The 13,589-nt window shown below is 41.4% G+C and overlaps 2 protein-coding genes across 5 annotated transcripts in view; both read right to left on the bottom strand.

Moving 5' to 3' along the window:
• The window catches only part of mutyh (mutY DNA glycosylase), an 8,923-nt gene extending 7,094 nt beyond the window's left edge, over positions 1-1,829 (bottom strand). The window contains exons 1-2 of one of the 3 annotated variants that reach the window (XM_017468809.3): positions 1,489-1,829; positions 177-295 (exon numbers count right to left, since the gene is read on the bottom strand). In XM_017468809.3, the coding sequence (XP_017324298.1) occupies positions 177-295; positions 1,489-1,576 (207 nt within the window). In that variant the 5' untranslated portion in view covers positions 1,577-1,829. Of the gene's footprint in view, positions 1-176; positions 296-1,488 lie in introns of those variants that run through there. The other 2 variants (XM_017468810.3, XM_017468812.3) reach the window with 2 other exon arrangements.
• A 953-nt stretch (positions 1,830-2,782) lies between these two features.
• Positions 2,783-12,858, bottom strand: armh1 (armadillo like helical domain containing 1). 2 transcript variants are annotated; one of them, XM_053680576.1, is made up of 12 exons: positions 12,364-12,858; positions 10,924-11,142; positions 10,761-10,829; positions 10,498-10,664; positions 10,124-10,320; positions 6,238-6,322; positions 5,908-6,024; positions 5,461-5,533; positions 3,772-3,901; positions 3,490-3,567; positions 3,172-3,253; positions 2,783-3,033 (listed from the first exon to the last, which is right to left on the bottom strand). In XM_053680576.1, exons 2-12 carry the CDS (start codon positions 11,127-11,129, stop codon positions 3,005-3,007), a joined length of 1,233 nt encoding a protein of 410 aa, XP_053536551.1. In that variant the 5' UTR covers positions 11,130-11,142; positions 12,364-12,858; the 3' UTR covers positions 2,783-3,004. The 2 variants fall into 2 exon arrangements, with proteins under 2 accessions (XP_053536551.1, XP_053536552.1); XM_053680577.1 differs by having other exon boundaries at positions 10,208-10,320.
• Positions 12,859-13,589: the final 731 nt, after the last annotated feature.

Raw genomic sequence — 13,589 nt, 5'->3', positions numbered from 1 at the left:
GTGACCGTGAGCTTACCTGCGATTGGGCGAATCCTAAATGACTCGAATAATTAGTGCATTGCATGGGAAGGAGAAACGCGATGTCGTTGCCCGGGTGTGAATACAGTAACACTCAGAGAGTATCGTGATGAAATAACCAAACTCCTGCTGATGTTCCGGTGAGCGTGATGACTTACCAGCGTACGCCAGGGCAGCGCTCTCTTGGTCCGATCGTACCAGGACAGCAGGCGGGATCGAAACAGTCCGAGCTCCGCCGCATCGTGGAAGCGGTGATACGGCGACTCGGACGGCTCTCCTACAGGATCAGACACGACACGTGTTGTTATTGATATTATAGCTAACGCAGGCGCACTGCGGATTCCTACAATCGCTCGCGACTCGGCTTTTATTCCTCAACGAGGGGCCGGCGTTCGATAGCGGTTAAAGAGCACTACGAGTAGGGAATAAAACACTCGGCGTCGTGTTGTCGTAGGAAAACAATCAAGGACGGAGCGGCGTGATGAGCATTTCATTCCCGTTCTCACTTACGTTATAGCGGCTACAAACGGACGTTCCCTCACCAGCCGGTCTTTATTTCCTCGCTCTTGAAGTTAATAATAATAATAATAATAATAATAATCCTCAGCTTGTCACGGCAAAGCATAAACTCATCTGTCCTGAAGATGTTCCTTCTGCAGGAATGACTGCGTCGGTGCGGCGTGGCGTGGAGGCGATCAGCGTGTGGCGCTGCTGAGGTGTTCTGGAAGTCCAGGTCGCTTTGATGGCGGTCTTCAGCTCGTCTGTATCGTCGGGTCCGGTGTCTCTCGTAGATTCTCTACGGGGTTCGGGTCAGGCGGGTCGGCTGGACGATCGAGCACGGTAACACCACGGTCAGTAAAGCGGTTACTAGAAGTTTTGGCGCTGTGGGAGGTGTCGAGTCCTGCTGGAGAAGGAAATCAGCATCTCCATAAAGCTCGTCAGCAGATGAAGCATGAAGTATCTAAAATCTCCTGGTAGACGCTGCATCGACTCTCGACTCGAGAAAACACACTGGACCGACACCGGGAGATGACATGGCAACCCAAATCATCACCGACTGTAGAAACTTCACACTGGACTTCAAGCAGCTGGGATTCTGTTCCTCTCCACTCTTCCTCCAGACTCCGGAACCTTGATTTCCAAATGAAACGCAACGTTTACTTCCATCTTCCCCGTGATTGTGTGTGTGTTCTGACCCAGACTGAGAGATTAAAGACTCAGGAAACCTTCACAGGAGTTTGGAGTGAATTCTCTGATTAGAGTCGTCTCAGGTCGACTTTTCTGTATTATAAATTCTCTATTCGGATATTTTGAGATGCTGGATGTTTGATTGCCGTGAGCTGGGTTAGTGTTGCTGAAGTTTCTGTCATTTTACTGTCAGTATTAACTTTGAAAACTCAGACTGCAGTGGGACCTGAACATGTGCTGAATGAAAGGTGCTCATGGACTTAAGCATAGTTGTCTTCTTACCTTTTTTGGCTCCAGACTTTAGTTTGTTGTTAGATTTCTTCTCTGCTCGGGTCTTATTTCTCACTGTAGACTTTACTTTGTTCATCATTTAAAATCTCAATCCTGAAACTGAAGTTGCGGTACAGATTCAGCCTTTAAACTTATGCAAAAGTAAAAACACAACACTCAGTAAACTGCGTAAACACGGCTAGTTCACGTCACATTTCTGACACGTTTTTCCTGCAGTGGCTCAGAGCTGATACGAATTCCCGCCGCAGTGAGTGTGACGTCATCGACGGTGCCGGAAGTAAACTCATATTTACCGTTACTCCAAGTGTAACGATATAATTTTACGCAAAATTAATTTGATCAGATATTTTTAACAGTTGTAATAATAATAATAATAATAATAATAATAATAATAATAATAATAAACATTTAAGAAGTTTATCGAGCTTTTGTTGTTGTTTTTGCGAATTACACTTCCGCACAGATGATGTCGACCAATCATAACCCGACTTCTCATCCGGGCATTTCACCATGCAGTAGCACCCAGGCCAGCTAGTCTAGCGCTGTCCTTTTCCGCCATCTTGTGGTGTCATGGTGTAGTGGTAAAATTAATACAAAAACAGAGCTGAGATTATAATTTTAGCATATTTTTAAAAGTGCAGTACAGTGGCGCAAGTCATTTTCTGTTCTGTATGAAGTCATCCATCACATACAGTGAGGAACTTTATGAATATTGTGGATACTGAATGAATCATTTTACATACAAGTAAACGATTTCAGATATATCTGTATTAATGATATAACTGTGTGTTATATAAAAATATGGATGATGGAAAATCAGAAAGGTTTTTTTCCTTTCTGGAGAAAGAAAGAGAGAACAAGAAAGAAAGAAAGAAAGAAAGAAAGAAAGAAAGAACAGCCACATACAAGAAACAACTCTCACCACTGACGTCTATCTTTTTCTTTCTTTCTCTCTGTTGTTCTTTGTCTTTTTCTTTCTTTCTCTTCCTTTCATTCTTGATTTCTTGCTCTTTTTAACCGTGCTGTCTGTTCGAGTGCGTCGTGAGTTGTTTGTGTGAGTTGTGTGTTTGACTCTGCTGCGTGTGTGAGGTTTATTATCAGGAATAAAGCAGACTGCAGCACAAGCAGCAGCATTGTTTATAATTATGTATGTTTGCAGTGTCTTGTTGATTGAGACTAACGATTATTATTATCACAAAACATAACTTTACATGGTTTGTAAAGTGTCATTACACTTTATAAAACATGTAAAGTTATGCTTTGTGATTAAGAAAGGGGAGAAAGATTTCAATAAACATATTTCAGCTTTTACTGTTCATTGCCATGAACCGCTTGGGAGTCAAAAGGGTCGACTCTAATTGGTGAGCCGAGTCGAATGATTCAGTGACTTGTTGAGGCATCACTACTTCCTTCCATCACACACAGGGACATCAGTTTTTACTAATTCACTGACAACGACTGCACATGTACACACGTGTGTGTGTGTGTGTGTGTGTTCTAGTGATGCTCAGGAGTTTGTGTTCTGCTCTTGAAATTCTGGAATGAAAACGCAGACAAGGAACAAGGAGACGTTTGTATTTCATTCTGAATGTCACTTTTTAAAAAACTCAAGTATGAATTAAAAACTAAGATCCAATAAAACTATCATTATTTTATTATCAGATTATTTATTACCTCTTGAAAGATCCACTTTGTTGTTCAATAAGATATCAGCCTGAACTTCATCCATGTTCATGTAGAGCAGCTCAGCGTTATGCTAAACACACACACACACACACACACACACACACACACACACACACTGCTTTAAATCTGATTCTCTAAATGAATGCATTAATGTAAATAAGTTAGAAGAAATAAACAAACAGTGCTGTGTGTGTGTGTGTGTGTGTGTGTGTGTGTGTGTGTGTGTGTGTGTGTGTGTGTGTGTAATTAGTGTTTGTGGATGTCTAGCTTCAGTAAACGAGTGTGTAATTTGGGACACACACTCACCTTAAACGAGTGGAACAGAGCACGTCCCATGGCTCTGCACACATGTTCCTCAACCACAGGGTACGAGTGCACAAAATGCTTCACACACACACACACACACACACACACACACACACACACGCACACACGCACACATGCACACAGGTCACAGAGAAAAGATCATACATTGGTATTGATGTCACAGTAACATTAACTACACTCCATCTGGTGTGTAACGTACGTGTGTGTGTGTGTGTGTGTGTGTGTGTGTGTGTGTGTGTGTGTGTGTGTGTGTATCAGCACCTCTAAAGTCAGACTGGCCTGTCTCTGAGCGTCTGCGTGCTCCTGGTTGCCCATGGCGTACAGTAAATGGTGCGTGACCCCGAGGCGGATCAGTTCTCCAGACGTCTCACGGCTCTCCACGGCCAACATCCTGCAAGATCACACAATATTTAACAAACTCTAACCCCCCCCCCACACACACACACACACACAATGATATCAATCACACTAGATTACAATTAAAGCTGCAGTATGTAACTTTTTGATTAAGCAGAAGTGAAAAGAAAAAAGTAGTCGCACTGCTGTATGTCGCGTGGAAAAGCTGCAATCGTTAAAGTCAGAGGTCAGAGGTCAGAGCTGTCGGTCGGAGTAGCGCGAGTTGTTTAAACTCGTCCGTCATCATACACTGAGGCTCATGCTACAGCGTAAAAATGTGACTTGCCACTTGCAGCCATCTAACACTGACAAGTCTCAACATTTCCAAAGCTCTAAAAGTTACATACTGCTGCTTTATTTTATTCACAATCCATAACAACATCCATCCATTCTTCTATCCATCCATCCATCCATCCATCCATTCCTCCATTCTTCCATCCATCCATCAATTCCTCCATTCTTCCATCCATCGATCCATCCATCCATCCTTCCATTCATCCATTCTTCTATCCATCCATCCATCCATCCATCCTTCCATCAATTCCTCCATCCATCCATCCAACTATTCCTCCATTCTTCCATCCATCCATCCTTCCATTCCTCCATCCATCCTTCCATCCATCCATCCATCCATCAATTCCTCCATTCTTCCATCCATCCATCCATTCTTCCATCCTTCCATCCATCCATCCATCCATCCATCCATCAATTCCTCATTCTTCCATCCATCCATCCATCCATCCTTCCTTCCATTCATCCATCAATTCCTCCATTCTTCCATCCATCCATCCATCCTTCCATTCATCCATCCATCCATCCTTCCATCAATTTCTCCATCCATCCATCCAACTATTCCTCCATTCTTCCATCCATCCATCCTTCCATTCCTCTATCCATCCTTCCATCCATCCATCAATTCCTCCATTCTTCCATCCATCCATCCATCCATCCTTCCATTCATCCATCAATTCCTCCATTCTTCCATCCATCCATCCATCCTTCCATTCATCCATCCATCCATCCTTCCATCCATCCATCAATTCCTCCATTCTTCCATCCATCCATCCATCAATTCCTCCATTCTTCCATCCATCCATCCATTCTTCCATCCATCCATCCATCCTTCCATCTATCCATCCATCAATTCCTCCATTCTTCCATCCATCCATCCATCCATCAATTCCTCCATTCTTCCATCCATCCATCCATCAATTCCTCCATTCTTCCATCCATCCATCCATCCATTCTTCCATTCATCCATCCATCCTTCCATCTATCCATCCATCAATTCCTCCATTCTTCCATCCATCCATCAATTCCTCCATCCATCCATCCATCCATCCATCCATTCCTCCATTCTTCCATCCATCCATCCATCAATTCCTCCATCCATCCATTCCTCCATTCTTCCATCCATCCATCCATCAATTCCTCCATCCATCAATTCCTCCATTCTTCCATCCATCTGTCCATCAATTCCTCCATCCATCCATCCATTCCTCCATTCCTCCATCCAACCATTCTTCCATCCATTCTTCCATCTGTCTGTCTCACCGTAGGGCTTTGGCTGCTGCTGCCTGCTGGATGAACAGCGGTAGCGAGCCGTTCATCTTCGCCATCGCCGGATCTGCAGGAACATTCCGAGATCAATCAGGATCGAACAGAATTCTGCACAAGACCGTATATCTGGAGAGGATTGTTTTCATCTGGACATTGGTCCATTCCATACTGCTAGCAGAAAACCCGATGATCATCCGGACTATGACGGAGATAAATTTCCAACATATCAATAACATGACCTTTTTGGCTCCCGATTATAAACACAAAACATTTCACCCTTAATCTTTCTCAACATCATTAAATTATCGATTAAATAAACTGCTCTGCGCACGTTGGGTTTATAAAGAACGTTGCAGTAACGTTCTACCCTGTACAAAAAACAAAAAGTGCCGACTTGACCCAGAATGTAAGGTTCACGCGGGACAGGAAGTGATGTCATACCCTGCAGGATCTTGTGTTTGTGAACTCCGGGGTTGGTCGGTTTGAGCAGAGCGATCAGAGCGTTGAGGAGAACGTCCCTCACCTCCGTCTGCTGTAGATATTTGATCAGCTCTATAGCTGGACAGCAGAGGACAAAAACACTCTCTACATCATACAGGAAGTTACACTTACACTGAAATTAAAGCTGCAGTAGGAAACTTTTCACCAAGTCAGTTAAAGCATCTCACAGTCAGGTTGGTCAAACATATGTAACATCGCTCTGCTGTACAAGGCGTCTAAAACTTCCACGTGTTATACTTCAGGAAACACGGTGAATAAAATCAGACTCACCTTCATACTGCACCTCAAGGTGGAAAGAGCGCAGCGAATTTAACAACGGCTCCACGATGGCAGGGTCAGCCGTCTTGACAACGGCCTGACGAACAAATAAAGAGATTAATACGCACACAAGAGGCACAGAGTTAGCATATTTCAGCTAAAGATAACATTTCAGTAAACAAACATGAATGTGTTCAATTCCATTTACAACAGTATGTTCTTATTAAAAACACTACAAACACTAACTTTACACGCGTATGAGACAACAAAAGGTGTCAAAGACTTTCGACCTTTCCATATATGGAGTCAAAGACACGCCCACTTTCCCATCTATGGTCTTTAAAGCACACGCAGTGAAAGTTGCTTTTATTTCCATTTATGGACTTAAACACACGCCCATATTAACATCCGCTTACTACAACAACACAAAGCACATGCTAATACTGTGTGTGTGTGTATAGTTTATTTAGTAGGAGTTGTGTAGTTGTACCTGTACATTGTGTAGTAGGAGTTGTGTAGCTGTACCTGTAGAGTGTGTAGTACGAGTTGTGTAGTTGTACCTGTACAGTGTGTAGAGTGTGTAGTGGAGTTGTGTAGTTGTACCTGTACAGTGTGTAGTGTGTGTAGCAGGAGTTGTGTAGTTGTACCTGTACAGTGTGTAGTGTGTGTAGCAGGAGTTGTGTAGTTGTACCTGTACAGTGTGTAGTGTGTGTAGTACGAGTTGTGTAGTTGTACCTGTACAGTGTGTAGAGTGTGTAGTACGAGTTGTGTAGATGTACCTGTACAGTGTGTAGTGTGTGTAGTACGAGTTGTGTAGTTGTACCTGTACAGTGTGTGTAGTACGAGTTGTGTAGATGTACCTGTACAGTGTGTAGAGTGTGTAGTAGGAGTTGTGTAGATGTACCTGTACAGTGTGTAGAGTGTGTAGTAGGAGTTGTGTAGTTGTACCTGTACAGTGTGTAGTGTGTGTAGTATGAGTTGTGCAGATATACCTGTACAGTGTAGTAGGAGTTGTGTAGTTGTACCTGTACAGTGTGTAGTGTGTGTAGTATGAGTTGTGCAGATATACCTGTACAGTGTAGTAGGAGTTGTGTAGTTGTACCTGTACAGTGTGTAGAGTGTGTAGTACGAGTTGTGTAGTTGTACCTGTACAGTGTGTAGAGTGTGTAGTAGGAGTTGTGTAGTTGTACCTGTACAGTGTGTAGAGTGTGTAGTGGAGTTGTGTAGTTGTACCTGTACAGTGTGTAGAGTGTGTAGTGGAGTTGTGTAGTTGTACCTGTACAGTGTGTAGAGTGTGTAGTAGGAGTTGTGTAGTTGTACCTGTACAGAGTGTAGAGTGTGTAGTAGGAGTTGTGTAGTTGTACCTGTACAGTGTGTAGAGTGTGTAGTGGAGTTGTGTAGATGTACCTGTACAGTGTGTAGAGTGTGTAGTAGGAGTTGTGTAGATGTACCTGTACAGTGTGTAGAGTGTGTAGTAGGAGTTGTGTAGTTGTACCTGTACAGTGTGTAGTGTGTGTAGTATGAGTTGTGCAGATATACCTGTACAGTGTAGTAGGAGTTGTGTAGTTGTACCTGTACAGTGTGTAGTGTGTGTAGTATGAGTTGTGCAGATATACCTGTACAGTGTAGTAGGAGTTGTGTAGTTGTACCTGTACAGTGTGTAGAGTGTGTAGTACGAGTTGTGTAGTTGTACCTGTACAGTGTGTAGAGTGTGTAGTAGGAGTTGTGTAGTTGTACCTGTACAGTGTGTAGAGTGTGTAGTGGAGTTGTGTAGTTGTACCTGTACAGTGTGTAGAGTGTGTAGTGGAGTTGTGTAGATGTACCTGTACAGTGTGTAGAGTGTGTAGTAGGAGTTGTGTAGATGTACCTGTACAGTGTGTAGAGTGTGTAGTAGGAGTTGTGTAGTTGTACCTGTACAGTGTGTAGTGTGTGTAGTATGAGTTGTGCAGATATACCTGTACAGTGTAGTAGGAGTTGTGTAGTTGTACCTGTACAGTGTGTAGAGTGTGTAGTACGAGTTGTGTAGTTGTACCTGTACAGTGTGTAGAGTGTGTAGTAGGAGTTGTGTAGTTGTACCTGTACAGTGTGTAGAGTGTGTAGTGGAGTTGTGTAGTTGTACCTGTACAGTGTGTAGAGTGTGTAGTGGAGTTGTGTAGTTGTACCTGTACAGTGTGTAGAGTGTGTAGTAGGAGTTGTGTAGTTGTACCTGTACAGTGTGTAGAGTGTGTAGTGGAGTTGTGTAGTTGTACCTGTACAGTGTGTAGAGTGTGTAGTAGGAGTTGTGTAGTTGTACCTGTACAGAGTGTAGAGTGTGTAGTAGGAGTTGTGTAGTTGTACCTGTACAGTGTGTAGTGTGTGTAGTAGGAGTTGTGTAGTTGTACCTGTACAGTGTAGTATGAGTTGTGTAGTTGTACCTGTACAGTGTGTAGAGTGTGTAGTAGGAGTTGTGTAGTTGTACCTGTACAGTGTAGTATGAGATGTGTAGTTGTACCTGTAGAGTGTGTAGTGGAGTTGTGTAGATGTACCTGTACAGTGTGTAGAGTGTGTAGTAGGAGTTGTGTAGTTGTACCTGTACAGTGTGTAGACTGTGTAGCAGGAGTTGTGTAGTTGTACCTGTACAGTGTGTAGTGTGTGTAGTACGAGTTGTGTAGTTGTACCTGTACAGTGTGTAGTGTGTGTAGTAGGAGTTGTGTAGTTGTACCTGTACAGTGTGTGTAGTAGGAGTTGTGTAGTTGTACCTGTACAGTGTGTAGAGTGTGTAGTAGGAGTTGTGTAGTTGTACCTGTACAGTGTGTAGAGTGTGTAGTGGAGTTGTGTAGTTGTACCTGTAGAGTGTGTAGTAGGAGTTGTGTAGATATACCTGTACAGTGTGTAGAGTGTGTAGTAGGAGTTGTGTAGATATACCTGTACAGTGTGTAGAGTGTGTAGCAGGAGTTGTGTAGTTGTACCTGTACAGTGTGTAGAGTGTGTAGTATGAGTTGTGTAGTTGTACCTGTACAGTGTGTAGTGTGTGTAGTACGAGTTGTGTAGTTGTACCTGTACAGTGTGTAGAGTGTGTAGTGGAGTTGTGTAGATGTACCTGTACAGTGTGTAGAGTGTGTAGTAGGAGTTGTGTAGATATACCTGTACAGTGTGTAGAGTGTGTAGTAGGAGTTGTGTAGTTGTACCTGTACAGTGTGTAGTGTGTGTAGTAGGAGTTGTGTAGTTGTACCTGTACAGTGTGTAGAGTGTGTAGTAGGAGTTGTGTAGTTGTACCTGTACAGTGTGTAGAGTGTGTAGCAGGAGTTGTGTAGTTGTACCTGTACAGTGTGTAGAGTGTGTAGCAGGAGTTGTGTAGTTGTACCTGTACAGTGTGTAGAGTGTGTAGTATGAGTTGTGTAGTTGTACCTGTACAGTGTGTAGTGGAGTTGTGTAGTTGTACCTGTACAGTGTGTAGAGTGTGTAGTGGAGTTGTGTAGTTGTACCTGTACAGTGTGTAGAGTGTGTAGTGGAGTTGTGTAGTTGTACCTGTACAGTGTGTAGAGTGTGTAGCAGGAGTTGTGTAGTTGTACCTGTACAGTGTGTAGAGTGTGTAGTGGAGTTGTGTAGTTGTACCTGTACAGTGTGTAGAGTGTGTAGTGGAGTTGTGTAGTTGTACCTGTACAGTGTGTAGAGTGTGTAGTGGAGTTGTGTAGTTGTACCTGTACAGTGTGTAGAGTGTGTAGCAGGAGTTGTGTAGTTGTACCTGTACAGTGTGTAGAGTGTGTAGCAGGAGTTGTGTAGTTGTACCTGTACAGTGTGTAGAGTGTGTAGTGGAGTTGTGTAGTTGTACCTGTACAGTGTGTAGAGTGTGTAGTGGAGTTGTGTAGTTGTACCTGTACAGTGTGTAGAGTGTGTAGCAGGAGTTGTGTAGTTGTACCTGTACAGTGTGTAGTGTGTGTAGTATGAGTTGTGTAGTTGTAGGAGCGCTGTGGGTCAGTAGAGAGATGAGTCCTGTATAAACCTGTCTGTGGTACGTGGGGTTTCCGTGAGCGAGAGACTCGAGCAGACAGGAAGCTGTGTGCTGCGTCTCCTCTGAGTCCGACTTCACCAAACACTCCGCTACAGCCTTCACACCTACACACACACACACACACACACACACACACACACACACACAGTTTAAATCTGGTCTAAACCAGATCTAATGACTGGTCTATCACTATATTTAATTCGACCTAATGAAGTTTCATTGTGTTTGCCTACGTGTGTGTGTGTGTGTGTGTGTGTGTGTGTGTGTGTGTGTGTGTGTACCGTAGCTTTCACAGATGATCTCCTTGTACTTGCGTCCAGCGTTAGAGACGACGCAGAGCAGATGCAGAGCTTCAGCTTTCTCCTCCTCGCTGCTCTGCGTCTGACTGATGATCTCCAGCAGAGTCATCACACCTCCCACCTCCAGGAACTCCATCAGGTACCGGTAACTGAAAACAATTAAGATCTGACTGAATGTGTGTGTGTGTGTGTGTGTGTGTGTGTGTGTGTGTGTGTGTGTGTGTGTGTGGCGGGAGAAGTGTTACTTGCTGGCAGCAGAGAGGAAGACTCCCAGTGCTTTGAGCTGAAGATGCAGACACGTGCCGAACATGTAGCTGAAGAAGTGACAGTGAAGGAAACGTTTCTCAGTGCTATGTACAGTTTACTGTGTGTGTGTGTGTGCGTGTGTGTGTGTGTTGTAGAGGATACGTGAGTCTCATCCAGGCCGTGATGCGAGTGAGGAACAGACTGGAGGCCTGAGCGAACTCCAGCTCCAGCTCCGGACTCGTTTTTCCCGTGTTTTCTTGCAGGAATTTCTGAAGCATTCGCGTGCGAGTGGATTTATTCCCCCGGTCCCACTCGCACAGGAAGTTCAGCACTCGACTAGAAGCGGCTTTTTCTCTACTGCTGGACATGTTCAGAGCGAGACTGAGGAGAGACATGTTCACACCGCCATTATCATCATGATCACAAAATATTTTCATTAACTGTGTTAATACTGTATTCATTTTTATTATTGTTGTTGTTTTTGTTGTTATTATTATCGTTGTTGGTATTATTGTTGTTATTGTTATCATTACTGTTATTAATATTGTTGTTGTTGTTATTATGATCACTGCTGTTGTTATTGTTATTATTGTTGTTGTTGTTAATAATAATAATAATAATAATATTAATATTATCACTGTTGTTATTGTTATTATTATTGTTGTTATTGTTATTATTGTTGTTATTTTTTATTATTGTTGTTATTGTTATCATTACTGTTATTAATATTGTTATTATTAATATTATCACTGTTGTTATTGTTATTATTATTGTTGTTATTTTTATTATTGTTATTGTTGTTACTATTATTATCACTGTTATTATTATTAATGTTGTTATTGTTATCATTGTTTTATTGTTATTATTGTTGTTGTTATTATTATAGTTATTATTATTGTTGTTATTTTTTATTATTGTTATTATCATTGTTGTTATTATTGTTGTTATTATTATTATCACTGTTGTTATTATTGTTGTTATTGTTATTATTGTTATCATTATTATTATCATCACTGTTGTCATTGTTATTGCTGTTGTTATTGTTTTTATTGTTATGCTTATTGTTATTATTATTATTATCATCATCACTGTTGTTATTGTTATTATTGTTGTTGTTGTTGTTATTATTATCATCATCATCATCACTGTTGTTATTGTTATAATTGTTGTTATTATCATTATTGTTGTTATTATTATTATTATTATTATTATTACTGTTGTTGTTGTTATTATTATTATTATTAACTGCTCAGCTCTTGACATTTCTTCCCACACCACGTAGTGTATGTATAAATAAAACAACTAGCTGGCTAATTAAGTACAATTCTGCTCAGTTAAACACAACTCTTATGATATATATTCGTACATATTATTATACATAAATAATGGAATATAATTTGACATGATAAACGTGATTCACTCCAGCCTTACAGTCAGAGTAGACAGTGAGCTCTCAGCTAGAAAACTGGGCGATTTATCTAGATTCCGGACATTATGTGGAGTTAAAACAAGAAATAGCTTAGTTTCTGAATCCTAAAGTAAAGCCTAAAAGAGAGGAAAGCTAAAAATAAATAAAAGAAATAATAATAGTATAAAAAATACCTGTAAATGTTGATGAAAGCTGTGCTCAGTCTCACGAGGATGTTTCATATCACTAGGCAACGACTCCAGCCATCCACGCCTACGGTGTCCACAGTAGGACAAACCTCTCAATATAACGTGCGTATCTTTCATTCATTTTAATCTCAGTATAGAGTTCGGAGTTGTTGTTCCTAACCTATCCTTTATTTGACTATATCCTGTTTTGTTTAAAATCCTCAGATGCACAAGCAGAGAATTAAAACTAATGAAATCCTTACTTTATTGACTGACGCAAATTGGTAAAACGCGCATGCGCGACAGGTACATGAACGGCCACGGTAGAGATTTAAACTATTCCTTTCGATTCTTTTCGATCACGATCGCGATTGCATTGTGTACGATTAACGTTTACGATTGACGTACAGTTAGAGAATCATAAACGCATCACAACGAACGCATCACAGCTTCTGCTATATTGTCTTGTGTTCATTTGTTTGGAGGGGGGGGTCAAATGGATCTTCTGAATTGCGAATCGGTTCAAGTGCCGACTCAAAGAGTCGACTCAGCTTCAGCAGCACCCTGTGTCGAGTCCAGAGTTAAATTTAAACGCACAGTCTGTTTAAAATCGATGCTACATCACCATATTCCACTTTCTACCTGTTTAACATTAAATATTATTGAGTACAAACGTTCATTTTAAAAGTTTATGAATAAAGCTAACTAGCTACCAAAGTGCTGTCCTGTGCTGTTGCTAGCCAGCTAATATCTGCATTAAATATGTGATATTGAATATTTTAAGTTAAGTTAATTATAGCTATCTAACATTACATTACCACACTAAGTTTTTTTTTGTTTTGTTTTGTTTTACAATTATTTAAAAAAAAAAACAACTAATTTTAAAACCAGTAGCAAAGTATTGATAATAAAGTCCAAGCCAGCAAGCTTGCTAGCAAGCCTTAACAAACTACTCCTGTGCCGTTAAAACCAGTATCCATGTTTGCTAGCCATTCTAGAACCTTCCATTTGTTCTTGCTGAAGTATTCCTTAATTTTTGAGTAGACTCCAGAATACTTTTCAAGAACACACTTATCAGTACGTTTGCTCTTTTGTATTGGACTATGATGTCAAGTGTATACACGAGGACGCAACCATTAACACGTGTAATTGTGAAATAAATCAATCAAAACCCGCAACAATGGTAACATGACCTGGCTGCCATAGCAGAGTTTAGAACAGTAAATATTTCC

Source organism: Ictalurus punctatus, chromosome 5 (genome assembly GCF_001660625.3).
Source record: "Ictalurus punctatus breed USDA103 chromosome 5, Coco_2.0, whole genome shotgun sequence".
Taxonomy (NCBI): Eukaryota; Metazoa; Chordata; class Actinopteri; order Siluriformes; family Ictaluridae; genus Ictalurus; species Ictalurus punctatus.
This window is presented reverse-complemented; position numbering and strand designations above follow the sequence as displayed.

Coding starts and splice junctions, on each gene's coding strand:
- armh1 (XM_053680576.1), bottom strand. CDS start 11,129: ATGTCCAGCAGTAGAGAAAAAGCCGCTTCTAGTCGAGTGCTGAACTTC. Junction 5,534..5,907: donor CAAACACAAGATCCTGCAGG/GTATGACATCAC, acceptor ATGTTCCTGCAG/ATCCGGCGATGGCGAAGATG. Junction 3,902..5,460: donor GCAGCAGCCAAAGCCCTACG/GTGAGACAGACA, acceptor GTGATCTTGCAG/GATGTTGGCCGTGGAGAGCC.